We start from the raw sequence: 24095 nt of genomic DNA, 5'->3' as shown, positions 1-24095 counted from the left end.
TTGATAGTGGTAAATCATTTAAAACTATTTATGGGCTAATTGTGGGCTTTGGAAATTTCTAATCCTGTGTTGTGTGGTTGGGGTGTGTGTGTGTGTGTGTGTGTGTGTGTGTGTGTGTGTGTGTGTGTGTGTGTGATTTTCCACAGCCTGATTGTGGCGGTCCGAGGACAGTTGGGAGCACGGAGCATGCAGCTGAGGAATGACAGGACAAGCCTCAGACTTTACAGAGACTTGGGCTGCACAGTCTGCGGTGTTGCCCTTCTCAGTGGTGGATGAGTCCTACTGCCCCAACCGACCCCAGGAATGTCACTCCATTCTCGTGCTTACCAAGGGTTCTGCAAACACTGCCCATCTGTGGGAAGCATGGGGTGGCCTGGTTTGCAGAACAGGTGAATGGTGGCTTATTGTCAGGGAGTGCTACCCTGGCTAAGTCTTGCAGAACTAGTCAGTGATGTGGTGGGAGACTTTCACATATGGGCCACTTGCAGCTATGCCTTTCTTCTTAGGGCAGGCAGAGCAAAAGTTTTATCCCATGATGCTATTCAAGGTGGATGCGTTGTATCTTTCAGGAATGGCTACAAGTTTCTCTATTGTTCTGCACGTGCCATTGGGATGGCAGACATGACGAGGGGCTATCTGCACTGGGTCAACGAGAGGGGCACAGTGCTGCCACAGGGGCCGCTTCTGCTGAGCCCCAGCAGCCTCTTCTCCGCCTTGCACAGGTACTGCCCAGACAGCCCTCCCCCACGCCCTGACCTGCCGGCCAGCTTTGTTCTTCCTCTTCCTCATCACGACTTTAGCAGAATGAGCAGCCTGTTGTCTGGAGACATGACTCAGCTGGTGGATGTCTTCCTGCAAGTGTGACGGAGGGTCTGAGCCCTAGAAGCCATGTGTGTATTACGTCATTGAAGACTCCTCACACAAGGCACCAAAGTGCAGTCACTTTGAATCATTAAATAAACTCCGAGTCACCAGTAATGCATTAGCCTTGCATTAATGAAAGAGATCATTCCCCTTGGTGTTGTCTAATCAAGAACAATCCCAGATCTGGATTTTCTACTTCCTTCTCCCTGTATCTTCTGTCCTCTTGTCTGTCGGTCCTATGTCTGAGTCTGTGCCTGCCAGGCTTGTGACTCTTTCCCTGCTTGTGTATGTGTATGCACCTGCTCCTAACCAAGGGCTTCTGCTCTGTCTTCGTTGAACGGCACAGAAAGAATCACTTGGGGAAGGCCTGAGGGATGCTTTATAGAAATGTTTAACGGAGCTTTACAAGGGATTAAGTCACTGGCTCCAGCTGACTCTGGCTGACCCAGATAACAAATATCGTTGCCTATTAAGCGATATCTAAATGTTATGCTCAACATTTGTGGTGAATAAGGTTGCTTTCAACCTGTGTTTTTGCTGTTTTTTCGCAAATTATTGTCATAACATACAAGTAGTTACTCTGGGACAGGGCATGGAAGAGCACATAACTTAAGACTACAGCTGTGCATTAACTTAGGGTGTGAAACGTGATTACATGGGAACTCCGAAGCAGGTAAGGTAGTCGTCACATTGTTCTCTTAAAGGCAAATCAAACAAACAGGCTGAGCACACAGTAGGATGGCAGTCTCAACACTTAAGTGACCTCAAGGTGTATTAACTCTGGCTGTGAGGTCCAGCAAAAGTTCCAGTGTCTTGGGATATAAGAGATGTGGTCATAATGTTTCATCTTCATGTAAAAGAGAAGATGGGTGTGATGTCAGAGACAGCCGGATCCCTGGGCCTCGGTGGTCAGTCAGCCTGCCTGTTTGGTGAGTCCCGGACCAGGGAGAAACCTTGTCTGGGGAATACAGGTGGTTGATAGCACCCGAGGAATGACCCCTGAGACTGATCCTTGGCCTCCACGCTCCCTAATGTGCCCACACAGATGTGCATGCAGCATACACACTCACTCCAGAGCTGGACTCTCTGAGCACCATCATAGTCCCAGTGCTTCCTTCCCACGCCCAGGAGCATCCAAGCTGTGTCAGACCCACTGCTCTGCTGTGTTGCTTTTCCATTACAACACCCAACGGTCCATTATGATTTGACTAAAAATGTAGTAAGTCTAGAGACCAATTTAGAGAGAATTAATATAATATAGTCATTCGATTCAAGAATCTAGTCTGTTTCTTTACTTAGGATTGTCTGCCCTTTTATATTTCAGTGAGTTCTTATAATTTTATCCAAGAACGTCCATCACATCTTTGATAGGTATATTTCTAGATTCTTGATGTTTACATCAAGAATACTATTTAGGGGGCTGGGGATTTAGCTCAGTGGTAGAGCGCTTACCTAGGAAGCGCAAGGCCCTGGGTTCGGTCCCCAGCTCCGAAAAAAAGAACCAAAAAAAAAAAAAAAGAATACTATTTAGAATAGTAAAAATACTATTTATGTGATTATATTTTCACCTGTCTCTAATGCATAAACATCCACTGGTTTTTGTACACTGCTTTGTGTTTGCTTATTGACTTTTAATAATCTTCCTACCTTCTTCTTATTCTGGTAACTCACCCCAGGCCCTGTGCGACTGGGACCGGTGAGATGGGCCAGGGTGTATGATGCTTGCTGCCAAGCCTGCTGAGCTAGACTCTTGGGTACCCACCCACGTGGTGGGAAAAGCCTGATTCCTTAGGTTGGCTGATGGTCTCTATGTGAATGAATTGTGCATGCATGCGTCCACACAAACTCATACAGAAGGATTATTTTTGCATAAACAATGATGCACTAGAACTCCCATTTTTATAGCCTTTATTTACCTTTTCTTCTGTTATTCTCTGGGTACTATCAGAAGCCCAGTACTGACTGGAGGTGGTTCCATGGACCGTTGTTTTACTACCCACAGGATGTTTGCAGAGGTCCATATGGGAGTGACTCACCATATAGCCCTGTTTTGGCCTGGGACTCAGTATGTAGACCATACTAACTCCTGAATTTTTGGCCCTCCCCATGCCTCTCCCTCCCCAGTTCCGGCATTACAGGTGTTTGCTGCCACAACCAGCTTTTTGAAGTGGGTTTTTGAATTTTTTTCTATTCTTGATGTAAGAATTTTTATTATGGGGCTAGGGAGATGGCCCAGCAGTTTGGGGTACATGCTGCTCTTATAGAGGGCACTCCTCCTTTCTGTAATGACTACTTCCCCACATTGCCTCTCTTTGCACTTAGATGCTCTTGGAACTTTGCCTGGGTGTTCACCCACGAGTGTGGTCCAGCTAATACAGATTTTTGTTTCTGAGGTTATACCTTGGCCATGGCTGGCCCTTTGCAATTTTCTTGTGCTGACAGTGAGGTTCATTCTGGCTGCTGGACCAAGCTTATAGCTTGCACATTGAAAACTAGTTTTACGTTTTAAATTACTTCTTTATTTGTGTGTGTGTGTGTGTGTGTGTGTGTGTGTGTGTGTGTGTGCGTGCGCGCAGGCCACAGGCCAGCATGCAGGAGGCAGTCCTCTTGTACCCTGAGGTTCTGGGATCGCTCAGGTGGTCAAGTTTGGCAGCACGCACCCTTAACCACTAAGCAGCTTTGCTGGCTCTCAGACCACTTCAGTGCAAGCAAGGCTTGCGTCCTCTCATGCTGACCACTTGTTTGTTTGTTTGTTTTAATAGAGAAGTGATTGAAAAGAAGCCAGAAAAGTTCAAAGTCCAGTGTTTGACAGACATCAAAAACCTGTTTTTCCCAAACACAGAGCCCTTTTATGCTGCTTTTGGGAACCGGCCTGCCGTAAGTACCCGAGGAGGTCAGTGGAGCCACAGACACCGCCCTTGGTGCCAGCAGTTTCCACAAAGGCCTGGTCCCTTGTCAGCTCCAGGTCCCTTGGCCTGGCCCCTTAGAGAGTCTCATCCTAAGGCAGAATGGTTAAATCCCGTCACACATGACCTCTGGTCTTCTTTGAAGGCTGGCCAGTGACTTTGAAGCTGGTGACCTGGGCCATCACTTGCAATTGCACATTACTTGTTAAATTAGTAAAACAAGGACACTGCAGGTGCTGTGTCCACCATGATGGGAGGGCCATGCCAGCCTTGCCTGACCACAGTGTTGGGTCCAACCCCTCCAGCCTGAAGCATGCAGTGAGATTTCCCTGGCTGAAGGAAATGTGTGCAGATGGTGTGTGTGACCCAAGCTTTCTGGAAGGTTCGAAGCCTGCAGCAAAGACTCATGGGTGCTAGAAATGTCCCCAGATGTTGTGGATGTGACACAAACTTGATAAAAGGTTCCTTCCGTAGTCTATAGAAGATAGCTGGCTATTAACTTCTTAAGTAGGCTGGAAAATTCTGCCTTTAAAACCGGCAGCAGATTATTGTGAAATGAGAAAACAGGTGAGAAAATAAGCCTTAGAACAGGTTAGAATTCTAACAGGTTAGAATGCCAGCCAGCCTGGCGTGGGCATGGGAGGTTAGCTCAGGTTTAAGGAACTAAGGCCCAGGTAAAGAGCCAGCTGAATATGTCCCCATTCCACCAAGGTGCAGTGCTGATTAGTGAAAATCGGATACTACAACAACGTTTGGTGAAAGGTGGCGTGTTCTTGTTTGTATGATGAGCTCTCCACTCCCCCTGACGTGTTAAATCACCTCTTCTAAACACAGGATGTGTATTCCTACAAGCAAGTGGGAGTGTCCCTGAATAGAATCTTCACCGTCAACCCCAAGGGTGAGCTGGTGCAGGAGCATGCCAAGACCAACATCAGCTCGTGAGTATCATCAGCTCCCCAGGAACTGGGCCCTCCAGCTCTGTCTACTGCAGACCCTTGCAGCCACTGCTACCTTTGTTCTGATCTTTGTGTATGTATGTGTGTGGACACGTGTACAATACACATATGTGCATGCGCTCATATGTAAGGAAGGCAGAGGTGAATGCCAGCTGTTTTCCCTAATCGCTTTTTTGAGACGGTTTCTCACTGAACTTAGGGCTCACCCACTTGGCTAGCCTGAGTGGCTTGTGAGCTTTCAGGACCTTCCTGTCTCCCATGACCCAGCACTGGGTTGCAGGCATGAATAGTACCTGGCTTTTTATGTGGATGTTGAGAATCTCAAGTTCTCATGTCTTCAGGGAGGGCAGTTAATCAACTGGAGCCTTGTCTCCAGGCCCCGCTTTAATCTTTAATTCCTCTAAAGAATAGAGTTCAACTCTACATCTTTATTCTCCTGCTTAGTTTTTAGGCAATAAGAAAGAAGTCAGATCCCTCAGGATGTAAAGCTTAAACTAGAGGCTAGAGTCATATGCAGAATAGAATGGAATGAGTTCAGAAGCTAGATTTCAGTTGCCCAAGCTAGGGTGTCAATTAGAAATGTAACCCAAGTGGACCACGGAAGGCTATGCTTTCTTTCTCACAGTCCAGGGTCTTGGAAATGCTAGGCTAGCACTGCACTGTAGAGGTGACTTGTCAGCTCCTGGCTTGTTGTTTGCTTTGCTTTGTTGGAGACAGGATCTTGCTGTGGAGTCCAGGCTGGCCTTGAACTTTGCAATCCTTCTTCAGTTTCCCCAGTACTGGGACCACAGGTGTGCCCCTGGCTGATTTACTGTAATGAGGCATTGTGGTCCATGTAGCGTCATCACTCCTGGCCCTGCCTCATCTCCTATGGCGTCCTCACTTGTTAGCGCTACTAGGTACTTCAGCCTAGGCAGGAGCTGCCACTCTGTCTTGTCCCCTGCAGAGACTGAGCATCTTTTAGTTTGATGTGCATCAAACTAGAAAATGGCCTCTGGCTTGAGTGATCCCAACACTGTTGTAAGCTGGAGCATTGGATCTGGGGAGTTGGATGTAAGATTCCTCGTGTTTGCAAGCACCTCCTGTGCTCTTTTTGAGCTGGGCCTGGTTCACAACTCACACCTGTAATCCCAGTACCGTGGGAAAGCAGAGGCAGGGGGATGGCTGTAGGTTTGAAGCTAGCTGTAAGCTGCATAGGGAGTTCCAGGCCAGCCTGGATTTCTGAGAGAGACCACCAGGGTAGTTCCTCACTTTGAAGATGGTTGTTATTTTGCAGCTAGACTGGAATCCAACTTGACTAGAGCAGTTCCAGATGTCAGGGAACCCTGGCTTCCTGGTCAGGCCCTCAAGTAGCTGTTTAGGTGTTGGGAGAGAACATGGAGCCCACACCCTTCTGTCCTGTGTAGTAGGTCAGCCAGGTTCTCTGAGATGAACACCACCCCCATCTTCAGGAAGCATGTATGCCAATCTTGGCATGACCTTTTCTTTTAATTATTCTTGGTGTGTGTGTGTGAGAGAGAGACGGGGGTTGGGGGGGAGAGCGAGAGTGTGCACAGGCAAGTACCTTCGTATGCTATAGTGTGCATGCAGAAATCAGAGGACTGCTTCTGTGGAGGCCACTTTCTGCTTCCCCCTTTATGTGGGTTCCTGGGATTAGGCCACGGGACTTTCAAGACAAGCACTTCTTTATGGCTGAGTTATTTTGCGGTCCCATGCGTGTGACTGGTCCTAGCCAAGCAGGTGTTATCCCTCGGAGCCTGGATGAACTGGAACATTTTTGAGTGAAGGCCCACTGGGTGGAGCACTGAGCTCAGGGTTTTCCCCCATTCTGGTCAGGGAATGTGCAGTCCTTGCTCCAGGGGACCCATGGCTGGAGGCTAGAACGGGCCACCAGCTGGAGCAGGTCCTGCTGCTCGGGCACACGGGCCCCACCCACCAGCTTGCTTCTCCCTGTGGGCAGCCGCCCACCCCCATAGCCACAGACTTCAGGTTACTAGACCTTTAAGTCAGGAGGTGTTTTAAAAATGTTGCTTGTTTGTTTTAATCTCCAGGGAAGACATAATTCTTGGTGCGTTATTAACGGAGGTTTCCCTACTTTGTGCAGGCACACTGTTTCTCACAAGTCTCTTGGAGGCCCTTTATTAAACACACACTCAGCCTTATTGAATAAGTCATTTCATGCCTCAGAACATGCTAATTCCTGGCGTTTGGATTTCGAAAGCCCCTTTTGATTCTTAGCATGAGTGGAGAGGGGCTCAGAAACTGTCAAACAGAAGTCTAGGCTGTGTAGGAGAGGGCTGGGTGTGTCTGAATCACTGTGTGGAGGGGCCTGGAGGTCTCCCAGGCTGATTCATATGGCTGCTTTCTTCTTGTTAGTGCAGGCTATGACTAGGCAACATCTTCCTGGGGGCAGAGGAAATGCCCTGAGTAGGAAACTCTTGTGTGGTCTAGCCCCACACACTGTGAGGATGAAGGGGTTGAAGCTCAGGGAGGGGTAAGATACTTTCCCAGAGTCACACAAGTAAGGCTGGAGGCCTCAGGCTTTCTGACCCATGGCCAGGGCCCCTTTCCTGAGGTCTAAGTGATCCACTGTGGAATGATGAGTCTCCAATACATCAGTGGAATCATTGGGTATGTTATCCTCTTGTTTCTGATGCTAAGCAAGTGGCATGGTTTTCATTTTCCTTCCCTCATGGTAGAGGAAGTCAGGGCGTAGAGACTTCCAGGCCCCTCTCTGCCTGAGATCACACAGCTATAACAGGGCAGGATTGATGCCAGATCTGCACTTAGATAAAAACGAGACCCTGTACTTTGTCACCGTTGATTGTGGTAATCTCTGCTGCTTCAGACATACGACTTACGGTGGCTCCTCCCCCTCACCCCACACATGGCCTCTGTGGCAGGCAGATCCCCCGAACCCCCCATCCCTTGTACCTCCTCTCAGTCTGTCTGTTCTTCATGACGTGAGGCTTGGCGTACCCTGGCTCCCCTTCTCACTTCCAGTGAATTCCCAAGGCTAGGATGGCTCTAGTCAGGCTGAGTCGCTGGCTGCTCCTGGGGTTGGGGTAGTGTTCTCTTCCCAGCCTGAAGTGCAGAGTCTAGCATTGCCCTTCATGTGTCAGGCATTGTCTCCATGGGCAATGACCCCCACTGTTCTTTTCACCTCCCAGGTATGTGCGGCTCTGCGAAGTGGTCGACCACGTCTTCCCCTTGCTGAAGAGAAGCCATTCCTGCGACTTCCCCTGTTCAGACACTTTCAGTAACTTCACCTTTTGGAGAGAGCCACTGCCACCCTTTGAAAACCAGGACGTGCATTCAGCCTCAGCTTGATTCGACCCAGCATTAAAGGATAGGTTGTGGGGACCCTGGAGCTGCTGGGAAGGCTGATATGTGGCCATCCGTCTGAGAGAAGCATTTCTCCCTCAACTCGCTCGCCCCAGGGTGGCACCTCTAAGCATGGAGGGCGGAGAGGCTGCATCTCATCCCATAGGCGTCAAGAGGATTGGGTGCACTAGCAGTGTGCAAAGCAGCCCTGTCTGGGTTTAGCACACATCATCTTGCACCCTCCAGTCCAGTCTGCTCCAGCAGTTAGTTAATGTGCAATATGGGCGATGGCCCCTTAGCAGAAGCGGCAGGCCACCTGAGAGCTGTCTCAGTATCACTGTGCCCCATCCCCTGGAACTCTGATGTGCATAGTGATTGGTAGCATAAGGGGCACATTTCCACGACGGTGACATCCATGACACTTTCCTCACATAGGGAAGGCTGTGTCCCGATCCTTAGTAAAGGGAACATGGGCCTCACTGGCTCTCAGCCCTGGCCTTGGCTTTGACTTTTTAGACGTTCCCTCGCAGTATTGCTGACTTAGTCTCACTTTAGCTGATAAGCTCTTAAGTTGCTTTGGTTAAAGGTGGCCTGTGACGCAGCTGCATCTCCCCATTCCTCATAGCTCAACGCTGGGCTATGTCTGCCTTAACGCATCTGCAGCAGGCATGTACTTAGCGTGCACTGTCTAGCTCTCCGTAACTGCAATGCCTTACCTTACTGTGGGGAGTCCCCAAGGCAGCGTCCGTGGCATCTCAGCACCTCCTGCGTCCTGCTACCCGGCAAGGAGGCGCCACTACTGTGGACTCAAGCAGCATTTACGCCAAACGAGAAGGATGCCGCTAAAGAAACTGGTTGTTTTTTTAAGAAACATAGTTTCCGGAAGTTAAATTATTTTCTTTGCAGATAATATTTATTACTTTACTGTCCCTGGGCTGCTGTTGTGAGCATCCTAGCCAGATCCGTAGGATTATGGCTGTTATGAATGCATTAAAAGTCAAGTGTGCTAGACAATCCAAAGAGCCTTGTTCTGTGGATGCCACACTGATCTTCTGGAACCTCCCCTTCACTAACTTTTCTTAGTTTTTTTTTCCCCACGCAGTCTAAGGGCAAGAAAAAAAACTGTAGTAATTTGAGCAATGTTCTTTAAGCGGATAGAAGGTAGCTGTGAACTGTCTCAGAACAATGTGAAAAATGAAATAAGTATTTTGGTAAAAGATTTTGCTTTACTTTGAAAGTATTATTTTTCTAAACGGTGATTTACTCCAGAGACTGAAAGACCTTTCTATTTAAATTTCGTTGTTAGAGTCAGAGGAGCAAAAAAAGGAAAAAAAAAAGGATAGAAAGAAGAGTTAAAAAGGACAAAAAGGAGCAGGATGGACTGTTACTCTTTCTGTGAAAGAAAACCTAGAGTCCTTGCCATTGTAGTCACTGGGCTCTGTTAAGGTCGGATGTGGCCTACCATAATTCACCGGAACGGCCACTGAAAGGCAGCTGCCATCCACTGTGGGTATCCACTGATGGAGAAACTCAGACCTGAGTGTGTGGCTCCCTCTAGGTGTCCCACAAGTCATGAAGCACAGTTCTGCTGTAGGGAACTCCTGGCTTGTTGTCTACTGACCTTTAGAGGCCTCAGTAATCCTCCCGGTGGGTTGGTTTTGTGTGTATTTTGATTGCTGTGGACTGTGTATGAGCTCATCAGCCTGCAGAGAGGTTCGAGCCCTCTCCCTCATGCCCAGGGGAAGCTTTGGAATCTCTTCAAGTGCCCTCCGCAGCCAGATATCCAGGTAGCTTTCTGACAGCATGCTATGCCTGGAGCCAGTGTCTCTCTAACCAAGGCTGGTCTGCAGTGCACCATCTCAGAATGCAGCAGTCCTTCCACTTGACTCTGGAACCTAGTTCTGATTTACCTTAAACTTCCCCATCAGTCTACCCTCCAACAGAGCACACCTACCACAAAACCGCACTCTACCTTGTGAAGTTCTTTGGGAGCCCTGGACAGGCAGTGATGCCGACACTTCCTATGAGGCTCCCTTGTGAGGGCCAAATGGGAGTTGCACCCAGGTTCTCTCAAGTCACTTATCTGCATATGCACTAAACCCCAGGGGTCCCAAGGTCCCATGCTGGGAAACTATATGGGTGCCATACATTTCAGAGTTGCTCATGGAAATGAGCGACTTGCTCTGTAGTGACATGTCCTCAAATGCCGATCACACACATGGAGGTGAACTCACTTGGCACACTGCAGAGACAGGCTTCTGTCGTCACAGACATGTCCCCTTTGGACTTCAGGTTCAGATCACTACTTCAGTATATTTTATTTACAACGTTGGCTGTGTGTTTGCAAATGCCGGTGTGATGACGGAAAAGAAATCAATGTAATATTTCATTGCGTTGTGCTTGATGCAGAGCTAGAAATTTCTGTAATAAACAAGATGAGTGAACGACTTCCAAAAATCAGGCATATGAACTCTAAATCATTTTTATAAGTTCTTCCGGTGCTCTTATTTTTTCCTGGTGTGTTACTGTATACAATACTTAGTCATTTACTTGAAGGGGGAAAAACCCTTAGTGTAGGCTAGGGAGATGGCTCAGGCAGTAAGAGTACTTGCCATGCAAGCACGTGCATCCAGGTTCTATCCCCAGCACCCATGTATGAAGCCAGATGACATAGCGTGCACTTGTAATGCCAGTGCTGGGGACGTGAGGACAGGTGGATCCTGGGTGCTGTCTAGACAGATAGCCTAGTAGAATCCATAAGCCCCAGGTCCCAGTGTGAGACCCTTGTCTCGATAAATATGGTAGACTGAATCTGAGGAGGGACAATTACTTGAGGTCCTGGCTTCTACATGGACGGGCACACACGTGTATCTAAGGATCAGCACACAAGTGGACTGGGAACACGGAAAAAGAAGCCTAATGGTTACAAACCCTTCACCATGGGAACAAATACCTTTTCTGTTGTTTGAGTTGATACAGGTATCATACCAACCCCATTTACCCCTGAGACGGACAGGAGAGATAAGAATGTGTCCTTTCCATTAAAGCGAATGCGTGAGGTCCTTGCACACCTCACATTAGATCATCAGGTTTGGAATATGTTGGCTCCTCCCTGGAAGAGCCTGGGAGGATTGTTGAGGCAGGAGGCACAGAAGGTTCAATACACAGTGCCTCACAGGTACTGTTTGCCATGTGAGGTGTCTTCACGTCCATAGCCACTGCCCCCATCTTTTGGACGTTTGTCCTTAGGTTTTCATTTTGAAGGAACCCAGCAAAGCCCGTGACTAGTTTGAGCTGAGGTTGGTCATATTCTAATAACATTGTGCACTAGTAATGGCTTCCTGCGGATTGCTGTGTTGGCCTTGGTGACTATGGAGGGGATGGAAGAGTGTCATCCTTAAATGCTAAAGGCATTGCTGGGTAAAAACTGAGGAGGCCAAATTCCAACAGGGCCTTGGGTGCCGTAGATTCAACATGTTACAAAGCAGGAGAAACCCTTGGGCAGACACCACAGATCTCTGCTACCTGACTGCAGTGTCTAAAGCTCTTTTGTCTGGAATTAAAAACCAGGATAAACTTGTGTGTAGGCCATTCATTCATATGTGTTCTTTGTCCTTTGACACTGTACCTCCATGGTGGCACCCAAGTCTCTCCTGTGTCCCTGCAGCTCACACCCCCATGCACATAAATGATTTTTGGATGCTCAAACTTTCCCAGAGACGAGCTCTGTTCACCCGGTATTTGAAGGGCTTGGTCTGGTTTCAAAGAATAACAGGTTCCCATTTTGCATCAGATGCCACAGACTATAGTGGACTGGTCTCATAACACATATGACCCCGGTGCAGTCCTGGAATGGTGTTGTCATAGAGGAAAATTAAAGAGGCCCAGTTTGGGACTAAACACTTCAGGAGGCCTATGGCCCCAACATCAGAGCTGAGACCTATACGCCACTTGCCCATCTCACTTTGTCCATCATGGTCCCAGAGTGTGAACAGCACTGCCCATTCCCCTGAACTAGGAGAGGTGACAGGCCTCCGGGGTTTTTCCTTTTTCTAGTCAGCTCGCACAGGGATTCCATTTCCACCTTGTGAACTGCAAGAATTACAGGTGGCCACGGCATCTGGACTTTGCGTGGTCTGTGGATCAGAATGCTGGCCTCTCACTTGAGTGGCAAGTGCTTTCTCCACAGAGCTGTCTTCCCAGTGTCAGTTTCTCTGACGGGTCTCACAAGGATAGCCTGGAACACCATAGTCAAGGATGACTTTGAATTACCATCATTGCCTGCTTCCCCGGCCCCTCCCACGTGCCGGGATTGCTGGTGTGTGCCACTAGGACTGGCTTGCTTGGTACTGGTAATTGAACCGAGGCTTCATGCATGCTAGGCAATTACCTGCCCCACACCCCCAGCATAGCCTTTGCATGCCCAATCCTTTCAATCCTGTAGCATCGAAGAGGATGATTGCTATCACTTGTGGTACAGCCAGCCTGGGTCCCCGAAGGGAAGCAGAGTCTGACCAGAGAAGCTGTCCCTGGAAGTCAGTGAAAGCCAGTGGCCACAGGGGGGCACAGTTGGTTCTTATTTGACTGAATAGCCTTTCAAAGCAGCCTCTGCTATGACAAAGGCCTTTTCCCCTGTAGTGTCAGGCTTGGAGACCAGCCAGGTTGTGGATTGGATTTGTGTGGAGGCAGGGGAGTTTCTTTAGGGGACTGTTTCAGTATTGATGTCCCTTGGATGTGCTCAATCGGAGGCCCAAACCCTTGAGTGAGTTTTGGAGGCCAAACTGTTTGATTTACAATTTTTTTTTTTGTGGCCCTGGAGGGAGTTTGTTAAAAATACAAATGTTCAGGACCCTAGACCTACCGACCCTAGCAGTGGGTGTGGGCCTCTGAAAATATTTTAATAAGTCCTTGTGGGCCACAGCACTCACATGCTGTGGCCCATGCAGCCCAGGCCCTTGTTTACATCTGTCATCCGGCCAGCCCAGGATTGCCATCCGCTCCGGTCCGGACACACATCAGCCCTACCCCACTTGCCCAAACCGGAGAAGCCTCTACAAAGAACACCTCACCTCTTTCTACTAAAGGTCCTTAGAGACCCAGCCACAGGTACTTGTTTAAGTCACAAGATACCCTTGTGACCCTGTGGTGGGAGGCATCCGTCCAGTCAGATCTGCCTTCCTGGGTAATCTCAGATGGGAGCCATAGGCCTGAGAGGAGACAGCAGGTCTGGCAGTGGGCAGAGTGAGAATGCAGGGAACAGGGTAGAGGTGGATGTGCCCAGATTCCTAATGGTCTCGTCCTCCCAGAAATGGTCGGGAGTCTAGAGGAGCCTGTCCCAATGCCAGCGATCTGTTCACTGGTGCAGGAAGTCCATTCAGCCTGCATTACTTTTAATGCATTTTGCAAGCAAGTGGCCTCTTCCTGTGACTCACTCCGCCTTTTGTGCACCGGAGGTTGTGGTTGGAAGTTTCACTTCGGAAAGTAACCACCAGTGCTGCCACTTTCTCCCGAGGCTGGAACCCCAACAAGTCACATTCATTTTGCAACAAAGAAATGTAAATGGAGGTGCAGCCAGTCGTGTTTCTGCTCCGATTGTAAAAACATCCTTTTCTGAGATGGTCTGCAGAGCCAAGCTGAGAAGAAATGGTTTATATTTTTCAAGTAACCCATTCATTTCAGCGACTTGTGCTTTCTTTCCAGAATGTTCTTTGTCATCTTGATCCATTTTTTTGGGGGGGGTTATCTAAAAATACAAACAAAGGAAACCAAAAAAAAAAAAAAAAAACAAACAAAACTTCCAGTATTAGTTGATTGTGTGATCCATCCCTTAGTTGACTGAAAATGACTCAGATCAGGACCAAAGTTTGGATTCTCACTACTGGGCAGCACGGAAAGAGTGATGGTAATAGACTTGGTTGGATAATAAAGTGTGCTTCATCAGGCTCTTTCCCAGCGGTCAATTCATGGGCCCTGTATACATGTATTTCTTTGGATAAGCCAGTAAGGGCTACAGAGCAATTTCCCCCCTTAAGTTTAAAGACTCATCTTCAAAATGGTGTGGAGCTTAACCAAATGATCACCACCACCATTGTAAAGATTTTTGTGTGTATGAGTATTTTAACTGCTTCCATGTAAGTACTACAAGTGTGCCTGGTGCCCGAGAAGGCCATCAGAGGGGACTGGATTCCCTTGGAACTGGAGGTACATGCGATTGTGAGCTATCCAACATGAGTGCTGGCTGGGAATCAAGCTTGGGTCCTCTGAAGCTGCTAAGGATACGTGTGCGTGTGTGCGTGCATGTGTGTGTGTGTGTATCTGCAGTTCAAATTGGTACTACTATTTTGAGAAGGGTTTCATGTGTCGCAGGCCAGTCTAGAGCTGTAACTTGCTATGTGACCAAGGTCAGCTTTGACCTTTGGATCTTCTTGTAGCCACCTCCTTTGCAGACACACAGCACCACACCCGACTTACACAGTGCTGGAAATTGAACTCAGGGCCTCATGCATGGCAGCCAAGGACTCTAGCAAGTGAGATGCACACCCGAAATTCTTTGGCTGTAATTCTTCTTTTGTGCACAACCCTAGTCCCTTCCTCATTAACAAAGCCCAAATGCACTTAGAATTAAGTGCAGCTAAAACCTTAGTCAGAGTTCCAATTAGCATTAACATTCTGGAAAGCTGATGTGAAATGATACATTTGGTTTTAGAAGAGATGCATTTGATGTTTCATTTCTCAACTTTATCCTTTCAACTTCTGTGCAAGGTGGGCAGTCACTTAAACCACCATCATCACTAAGCACCGACTTTTACAAGAGGTAGAATGAAACAGCCTTCACTCCATGTTTATGTGGGTGTTTTGCTGTTGATGAAGTTATGATTTTTTCCCCCTGATGCTGGGGAAGGAACCCAGGACCTTGTGCATATGAGGTGAGTGCCCCAAATCCTGACCTTCCTGTTGAACTAGCTTCTATCTGAAGTTGACATGGGACCTTTAAATATCTCCGGTGACCACCCAAGGTGGATAATTCCTCCTTGCTTTGACACCTTGAAGACGAGAGAGGGGCTTACTACTTATTCTACAGTTGACTTGAATGGTCGACTTGACATAGCCCAGAGTCATCTGAGAGGGGAGCTCCAGGTGAGGAATGGCCCAGAACAGATTGGCTTGTGAGCATGTCTGTGGCGGATTGTCCTAGTTATTAATAGAAGCAGAAGGACCCTGTCCTTTGTGAGTAGCTCTACCCCTCGGCAGAGGTCCTGGGTTGTAGACCAAGTTGGCCTTGAACTCACAGAGATCTGCCTGTTTCTGCCTCCTGAGTGTTGGGATTGAAGGTGTGTACCACCATTCCTGGCTGAGACCCTTTCTTTTTTAATAATACTAATAACACCAATAATAATCCATCACTGATTAATAATTAATAATAATAAATAATAACAATAATGATAATAACAAAGAAACTGAAGGGAATCTAGCTGAGCATGAGTTCAAGTGAGCCAGAGAAGCATCGTTCCTTATGGTATCTGCTTCAAGTTCCTGCTAGACATTTCTTCCTGGTGCCACTTATAGACATTTGGCAAGTACTTGTCACTGGGCTCAAGGAGGTAGGCTCAGATAAGAATATTCACATCTGGGCCAACGCAAAGCTCAAGGCAAACTCAGCCTCGGAATGTGTGGCATTCCTTTTATCTTGGTCATCCTGACTAGCCCCCAGAAAGAGTGACCAGGGGGCTTTGTTTACTGCCTCATTTGATCTCTCTCTTTATTAACTTGTTTGATTACTTTGTCTTTGATCTAAGAACTGATATTCTCTGCAAGTACCTAGAATGGTATAAAAGCTGACCAGGAAAAAATAAAAAATAAACCAGCCTCGGCCTCAGCACTGGCTGGAGTCGTGTTATAATGTTGTCTAATTGTCTTTTTCAGTCTCCTTCCCTCCCTTGAGACCCTGATGACTGACTGAGCTGGCTTGGTCACCTTCCTGACTTTCCTCAGTGATGGACTGTGACCTGTGACCTGGAAGTGCAAGCCTAATAAATACTTTCGGCCAGTAAGGTGTTTTTTTCTTTCTTTCTTTTTTCAGAACCTTTGTTCACAGACAGCAACAGAAAGGGAACTTGGAAATAGCCTGTCAGCCTTGGCACAATGCCAAGTAGATCCTATGGTCTAAAGCTGAGCGCTCCCACCTAGAGAGCTCCTCCTTCCAAAGACAGATGGGAACTCACAGACAGGCATGGCTGCTGGTGCCTGCTATAAGGTAGAACGTCTAACTGGGGCTTGGAGATGGATGGTCAGTAGTGCAGCTCTTGCCTAGTATGTGTAAGGCCTGAGTTTCATTTCTACATTGCCACAAAGAACAAAAAAGATGTGTGGGCCATTCTACCTCTGGGAGCCACAGGTATTGCTAAGCTTTTTTTTTTTTTTTAAATCATTTTTTTTCTTGATCTGAGAGCCATCTAGTGGGTATCAGGGAAGAACCTTGCAAGCATTTGGTGCATCCCAGAATAGATGGCAGTTTTCTCTAGGAATTGGGGTGCCTAACCTGGTTCCCTCTCATTTCCATAAATACCTGTAGCCGGAATTGCAGGGTAGGATAGCCAAGCAATCTTGAAATCCTTCAGGTCTGTGCTTCTTTGTTGTTTGGTCAACTTGACATAAGCTGCAGTTATTTTTGGAGAGGAAAGTGCTTCAACCAATTTGGCTAGTGGGCAAATCTGTGGTGTATTTTCTTGATTGATGATGGTTGACATGGTTGGTGCCACTCTTGGGCTGGTGGTCCTGGGTTCTATAACAAAGCAGACTGAGGAAGCTGTGGGGAGCAAGCCAGTAAGCAGCATCCCTCCATGGCCTCTGTGCCAGCTCCTGCCTTGAGTTCCTCTGCTGACTTCCTTCTTTGATGGACTATGTTGTGGAACTGTAGCTGAAAGAAACCTTTTCCTTTCCAGGTTGCTTTGGGACATGGTATTTTATTACAGCCAGAGGAACCCTATCTAAGACAGATCTATTATGATTCATTGAAGTCTCCGGAGAAGAGATGAGTGGAGACCTCAGGCGGTGTCAGTTTCACCTGCACAGACACCTTCTCCCTCTGTGACATCAAGCTGGTCAGAAAGCTACAGAGCCTGGCAGGAAAGGATCCATCCTGACACTGCCTTGGCGTCTGTGGAGAGGAGGAAGCAGACAACAGCTTTGACTTCGACCTTAGAGGAAGCCTATATGTTTTCTCGTAGCAGTAGCAGCAGCATCTGCTCTCAGAATCATTTTACAGCAGTGAGAAACTAAGATCCCGCGGTTGGAATTTGGTGGGTTTAGGGTTGCTGCTGTATACAGCATGGCGGTGGACTATGGGAAGAGCAGATATCGGATATGAAGCTGTCCCCAATGTCCAGGAGAGTCATACCATGATTGCAGGCGAAGCACAGCTAGAGGTGAACTGAGCAGCACTGGGGTGATGGCCACCCTGCATGTGCCCTGCATGAAGCGGGTCAAGGACCTCTCCTTGGCTGTGAGAGATGCTAGAAGCATCCCTCACATAACAACCAGGGCTGCATCATTGTGTAAAACGCAGCACATTTGCTTTTTAAAATAGTTGTTTGAGAGATGCTCATTTTGGAAACTGGGCTAAGCACTTCCTGTTTTGACCAGTAACAAATATGAACCAGACCTGGCTCCTCTCCGCAGGCAGAGCTCACCATTTTTTTTTTTTTTTTTTGCCTCAGCGGTATCTGTCACAGCCCAACTAGGTTTGGGCGGAGAGCAGAGCCCATGTAGTGGAAACGCCATGGAACATAAGCTGTCCTTGGATGAAGCTGAACTGGGGAGCCACAAACCAAACCAGCCAATTTGACACACTTGAGTGTGAGCTCAGGTGAAGACGGAAACGCCATTCCCTTCTTCTGCCTTCTGTTCTTTGTCGCCGATGTGTCCAGTAGAGTAATGGTGCAGCGGAATGATGTGTTTAGCTGCCAAGTTACCAATCATCAAACATTTGATGGCAGTGGATTGGTTTGGGGGTTCCTGTGTATGTGTGGACAGAGGGGGAGTTCAGAGACTCTGAGCCCGCGAGGTGTGCCTGAAGTGGCTGGGTGTCCTTCTTTGGGTCTGTTTACCTTCCATGTGGTAGTGACTGAATTTCCTAGTCCTGTCCTTTGATCGGCCACTCCCTTCTGCCAATGGGAACACGAGTAGTGGTTACTTGCATTACTTCTGGACCTCAGCAGCAAACAGGTGTTGTTTTGGACATCTCTTATCTTGATCTTTATCCATTAACTAGAAACAAAGGCCTGAAAGGGTAGAGCCACAAGATGGACGGAACTCGGGGCCTGAGCCTTACGAGGAAGACAGTGGCTGCTGGTGTAAGATGAGTTCTGTGAGAGGACTAAGCTCCCAGGGTGGCTAGATGCTCCGGCCTTCAGAGTTTGCTTGTGACAGTCTGAAGTAGGAGTGAGAGAACTGAGGAAAGGAGAAAGATCTACACTGGAGAGGAGACCTGTCTCAGACTCGTCTAGGAGCTCAGTGGCTTCCCCAACCCTTTCTGTCCAGAGCCACAGGAGTATTCTGTCTAGAGTTTCATGTCTCCTTTGTTTGTTTGTGGTTCTTTCAAGACATCCTCAAATCTTTGGGGGCTACCTCATCCTATGTCCCATCTGGGATAACTTTGGGGACATAAAGGGAGGTGGGAAGGCTGTAGGCAGGACCACAGCCTTCAGGAGCCACGGCTAACCAGTAATGAGATGACTGGAGATGCCAACAGTCAATCACTGGGCAAGTCCCTATCCAGCGGGGCTCATTGGACATGCTGACACTATTGCTGACACCATCAGAGGATGATGATGAGGGAAGTGGAATTCCTGATAAGAACAGAGAAGGCGGGCTGGGGATTTAGCTCAGTGGTAGAGCGCTTACCTAGGAAGCGCAAGGCCCTGGGTTCGGTCCCCAGCTCCGAAAAAAAGAACTAAAAAAAAAAAAAAAAAAGAACAGAGAAGGCATTTTAGATAATAGTGTCTTGGGCTCAAGGGCAGATTCTCCTGGCAGGCAGAGACTCTGGCACTAAATGTGTGCAGATTACTACTCTGAAGGTGAAATGTATTTACCCAAGAAACTTTGAAATCCCGATACCCTTGCTACTTAGGTTTGACTTACTCTCAGAGGCTATAGACCAGTTATTCTCAACCTGTGGGTCACAGCCCTTTTGGGGATGAACAGCCCTTTTCACAGAGGCTATCCTGTCCATCAGATATTTATAATTATAATTCATAGTAGCAACAAAATTACAGTTATGAAGTCGCAACAAAAATAACTTTATGGTTAGGGGTCCCCACAGCATGAGGATCTGTAATAAAGGGTTGTAGCATTAGGAAGGTTGAGACCCACTGCTATAGACACTGTCTCAACTGTGTATGCTATTTGGAATGTAAAGAGTTTTAAATTTGTTTGTCTGAAAATCTGTCACTTCTAGCTCCCCTGGGGTGGGATATAGGTTATGTATACTACGTAAACAGGAGGCTGTGTCATCTCCACTTCGGCTTTCAGGCTGCCAGCTTGGCTTCTAAGTGGGTCAGAGGGTCTTTGGTTTCCGGGTGGTAATAGGAAAACACGGCACAGGTTCGTGTCAGGTGATCCTTGCCCTCTATCCTCCCTAGTAGCTGGTCTCCTGGACCCAGAGCCAGCAACTAGGATGGACCCAAGTCAGTAACAGCAGTGATGAGAGACAGATAGCATCAGGGTTCCTAAAAGAGGCCTAGCTATAAGCTGCAGGTCTTGAGGAACTAACCCTCCCTCTCAGTAGACTTAATCATCTGAAGCCATTGTGTCATCCGCAGGCACTGACCAGCCAGGGTGTGTGTGTGTGTGTGTGTGTGTGTGTGTGTGTGTGTGTGTGTACAACCTGGAGATACAGAAAGGCATGAGGCATTACTTCTGCCATCAAAACCTCTAATGTACACTTTGGAAGTCTAACTTGAGGTGTGAAAAGCCATGCAGTGGTTTTTATTCTCCTATTTTAGTGCATTCTCAGGAACTTTCTGCATGCTAAAGATAGTCCTGGGTACTGCGGGGGGGGGGGGGAACCAACAATGAAGTCAACAGACCAGATAAAGCCTCTGTCTTCAGATTGCTATATTGTGTCGGGACATGAATAAATAAACATCCTGTGGTTATAAGTGCTATGAGTCACACGGAAGTAGGTTGGTTGTGGGGATGTGCAAGAGTCCCACTTCCCACAGGTCACTGGGTCAGCCTGTCACCACTACTGTCACAGTAGAGCTGGGAGGGTGGGGGCAGAGGAGTGGTGGGCATGGCTAGGGCACAGATGATTCAGGGGAAAAGGGTTTTTGATTGGGTAAGGCTTTGACAGCCAAGATAAAACAGATTATGGGGCAGGGAGGAGTGTAGACTTCTTTGGAATATGGTTAACTTGAGAGAACTATTAGACACCAAAGAGAGATGTTGAGTAATCAATTGGGTGTATAGACTGAACTTCAGGGGAGAAGTCTGACTACAGGCAGACATTGGAGAGCAGTCAGTCAAAGACAGTAATTAGTCCTCTGAGTTTAGGTTGAGACCAGAGACTTGGAAAGGAGCCATGTGTGAGAACAGGTGCATAGGATGAGGTCCCAAGGACCTCAGGGCTTGAGGGCTGCAGAGATACTGTGAGGAGGGTCTGAGGTAGCAGAGAAAGATGGGAGAGAAGCGGGTAAGTGAGGACCCACTGTGACCAGCTAGAGCCCTCCATGGTTGTTAGCCAAGAGAGAAAACTGCTTTCTCTGTGTTCTTTGGAGAATATTGGAGACATTGCTTACTTGCATGGTAGCATTTGAGTGGGATAGGGGGTGAATATTTACACATTGTGGATTCAAAAGAAGTACAAATAGAGAAAGCACAGACAGGGTCTCCTGAAGGAATTTGGCCACAAAAGAAGCAGAGAGCTGAACAGGGAAACCCTTGATGATGATTCCAGCATTTCAGAGGCAGTTCAAGGCCAGCCTGTTCTACACAGTGAATTCCAAGCTAGCCTAGGCTACAGAGGGAAACCTGTCTCAAACATCAACAGCAGCAGTAGCAACAGCAATAGTTGGAGCAGAGAGATGGGTGGTAGGAGACTGGGGGATCACTGAAGTAGAGTTTACTCTGATGGGGCACTGTATATCATGCCAGTATGGAGATGGGGATGGCGGAGTAGAAACTTGAAGGACAGGAGATTAAGCAGTCAACTACAAGACTAATACCTTGAGTGGTAGAGAAGGGACTGGTCTTGGACACGGTGAGGTGCTGAACTCAAAACTGGGCAGTGAGACACCGGGGTTAGAACAGTGAGGTGTCCGCATTGCATGTGCCCAGCCACAAAAGGACACAGCCAAGCTTACCGGATCCTGCATTACCCCTATCTTTTTTCCAAAGACTGGATTAGAGAATGAAGAAATATGCAGTCTGTGTACTGCAGAGCCCACTAGCTGACAGGTTCTGCATATACATACATAGACACCGCTCTCTCACTAATATCTCATATACCACGGGCATACACACACACACACACACACACACTAGACACACCTGGACACATCTTCTCTTCTATCCCGATATAGACACATGCCCCAGAGATTACTGACACTGTCCCCAGTCCACTGCCACGTACTCCTGAGACACACACCTACATGTTTATATTTATTCCTTATATTCTCATGGGAGCCACAGAAATTACCTCTGTATGCCTAAAACCACTTACACACACCTTTATCCATGCATACATAGACATACTCATATAGAGACACACTTATATAGCTTTGTCTTTTATCCTCATGAGATACACCATCCCCAACAAGTATATACACAGATATACCACTGTACACAACACAGGCACACAGACACAAACCCACATTTACATCCCCACATTCATCCTCTGTACAGAGACACAGATCTACATTCACAGACATCCCACTACAACATTTTAGCTCAACGCTCACCTATGAACACATATGAAGCATTGCAGAATGTGTAAAGAAGTCCCCAATAGGAATCAAAGCAAGCAAGCAACATTGAGGGGGTTGCCATCGCTATTAAGAAAGGAAACAAAGACACAGGCATTATGACTGATGTCTTCAGAAGGGTGGACCAATACAGTCATGAGATGAGAGGTGGGACTTTATAAAACACCATGATGGGATCAGAATGATGCGTCTGGACCAGTCTGTGAAGCAGGTCTTTTCTCAGCAGGAAGAAAGGAAGGCAGAGAAGAGGCTCAGAAGGATAGCATCAGGACCACAGTTGGCCCCACAGTCGGAAAGTTTCCAGGAACAAAAGGAAGGTAAATATATTTGGTGATGCTGAAAATGTTGCTGATCTGGCTAGTTTTATGTCAACTTGACACAAGCTAGAGTCATCTTGGTAGGAGGGAATCTCAAATCAGAAAAAATGCCTTCATAAAAATCCAACTGCAGAACATTTTCTTTTAATGATTGATGGGGGAAACCCAGACCATTGTGGGTGGAGTCATCCCTGGGCTGGTGACCCTGGGTTCTATAAGAAAGCAGGCTGAGCAAACCACGAGGAGCAAGCCAGCAAGCAGTACCCCTCCATGGTTGCTGCATCAGCCCCTGCCTTGTTTTACTCCTGTCCTGACTTCCTTCTATGATAACCAGTGCTGTAGAAGTTTAAGCCAAATAAACCCTTTCCTCTCCAACTTGTATTTGGTCATGGGGTTTCATCACAGAAAGATGCTGAGATTTTTTTTTTTTGTTAATTTTTTTTTGCACTTTTTGGAGGATAGAAAAGAAATTAGCAAAAACTTTAGAAAAATAGTGAGCAATGAAAAGAAAGCCTAGGAAATGCCAATCATAGAAGAGCAGAGTATATTCTACAGTGGGAGACTGGAGATGAGTAAGGAACATGTATGGCAGACCTTCCTTAGCTGTAAGACAGGATGCCTACACTTGGTTACTCAAGTGTTATAGTGCATTTACATTACTCAGAGACAAATGCAGAACCAACTGTTCAAAGATGGGGAGGCAAGGCTATCCCCAGGGAGCAGAAGAAGGGTGTAGAGGAGCAGGTGGAACCCCTGTAGATTTCTGCCACATGCCTTCTGGTCAATGTCTTCCACTTTTAGAACTGTGTAACTGTATTGTTTAGGTGTAGGGGGACTGATAGGCTAAGAACCCTTAGGAGAAGCCAGGAGAATATGGGGATCAAGGAAGAAAGCATTTAACCAAAAGGAAGGTATGGGAAAGAGATGGCAAAGGCAGGAGAGAAATAGAGCATGGGGAGGCAGAAAGAGATCACTAGCATTCTGTATCCATTCTATTGGGTTCTAAAGGTGTTACTGCCCACCAGTCATCCTACAGGACATGCCCCTTTATTCAGCATGGTGGTCAATTTTGACAGCATCTGCAGTTAGTGTTAAATAATTACCCATATGTTGGCCTGAGTGGTGTTTGATATTTTAGAGTTACATTGACAATAAAAAAGGCATTTGGGAGGGAAAATCCTCCTTGAAGGCCTGCCGTGTGCCAAGTCAATGGCAGTTTTAGGGGTGGGGGTGGGGCAAGCATAGAAACTAGGCAACCTGTATGCTGGGAAGTACACAGAAGGCGGACATGTTTATCTGCCTATTTCTGTAGATTTTTATCTACTGACCTTTGTGAGTTAGAGAAGGGGCTGTTTCAGGGCAAACCCATCAAAAAATAAAAACGGGATAAGAGTGGAGACAGATTCTACTTTCCCAAGAACACTTGGGAAGCCATCAATGAAGAGATTTATTTGAAAAGGCAGGAGGACAGGTGGGGAACGGTGGTTGTTTCCAGGGTAGAGAAAGTTGCTTCTGAGAGGGGTCACTCAGGCTGAGTCTGCAGAGATGAGGGGGCATTTTGGCACCTGGGGAGAAGGATGATACAGTATGGAGAGAGAACAGCAATCCTGGGATTACCTGAGATCACTGGAGATGGAGATCAGGTGGGCAGGGACCACAGCTAGATATTCTGTTCTTTTATAGATTTATTTATTCCTGTATTTTATGTATGTGAGTGCTCTGTCTTCATACATGCTACAGATCCCA

The 24095-nt window shown here is 47.4% G+C and overlaps 1 protein-coding gene across 14 annotated transcripts in view; it reads left to right on the top strand.

Annotated features, from left to right (window-relative positions):
- Lpin1 (lipin 1) overlaps positions 1-10507 on the top strand; it is a 106736-nt gene extending 96229 nt beyond the window's left edge. For 11 of the 14 annotated variants that reach the window (XM_039112199.2, XM_039112197.2, XM_039112195.2 and 8 more), the window contains 4 exons: positions 570-722; positions 3627-3741; positions 4605-4708; positions 7897-10507. In XM_039112199.2, the coding sequence (XP_038968127.1) occupies positions 570-722; positions 3627-3741; positions 4605-4708; positions 7897-8056 (532 nt within the window). In that variant the 3' untranslated portion in view covers positions 8057-10507. Of the gene's footprint in view, positions 1-146; positions 390-569; positions 723-3626; positions 3758-4604; positions 4709-7896 lie in introns of those variants that run through there. The other 3 variants (NM_001012111.1, XM_063261886.1, XR_010052085.1) reach the window with 3 other exon arrangements.
- Positions 10508-24095: the final 13588 nt, after the last annotated feature.

This window comes from Rattus norvegicus, chromosome 6 (assembly GCF_036323735.1).
Source record: "Rattus norvegicus strain BN/NHsdMcwi chromosome 6, GRCr8, whole genome shotgun sequence".
NCBI lineage: Eukaryota > Metazoa > Chordata > Mammalia > Rodentia > Muridae > Rattus > Rattus norvegicus.
The sequence above is the reverse complement of the archived record's forward strand: the minus strand, read 5'-3'. Positions and strand labels throughout refer to the sequence as shown.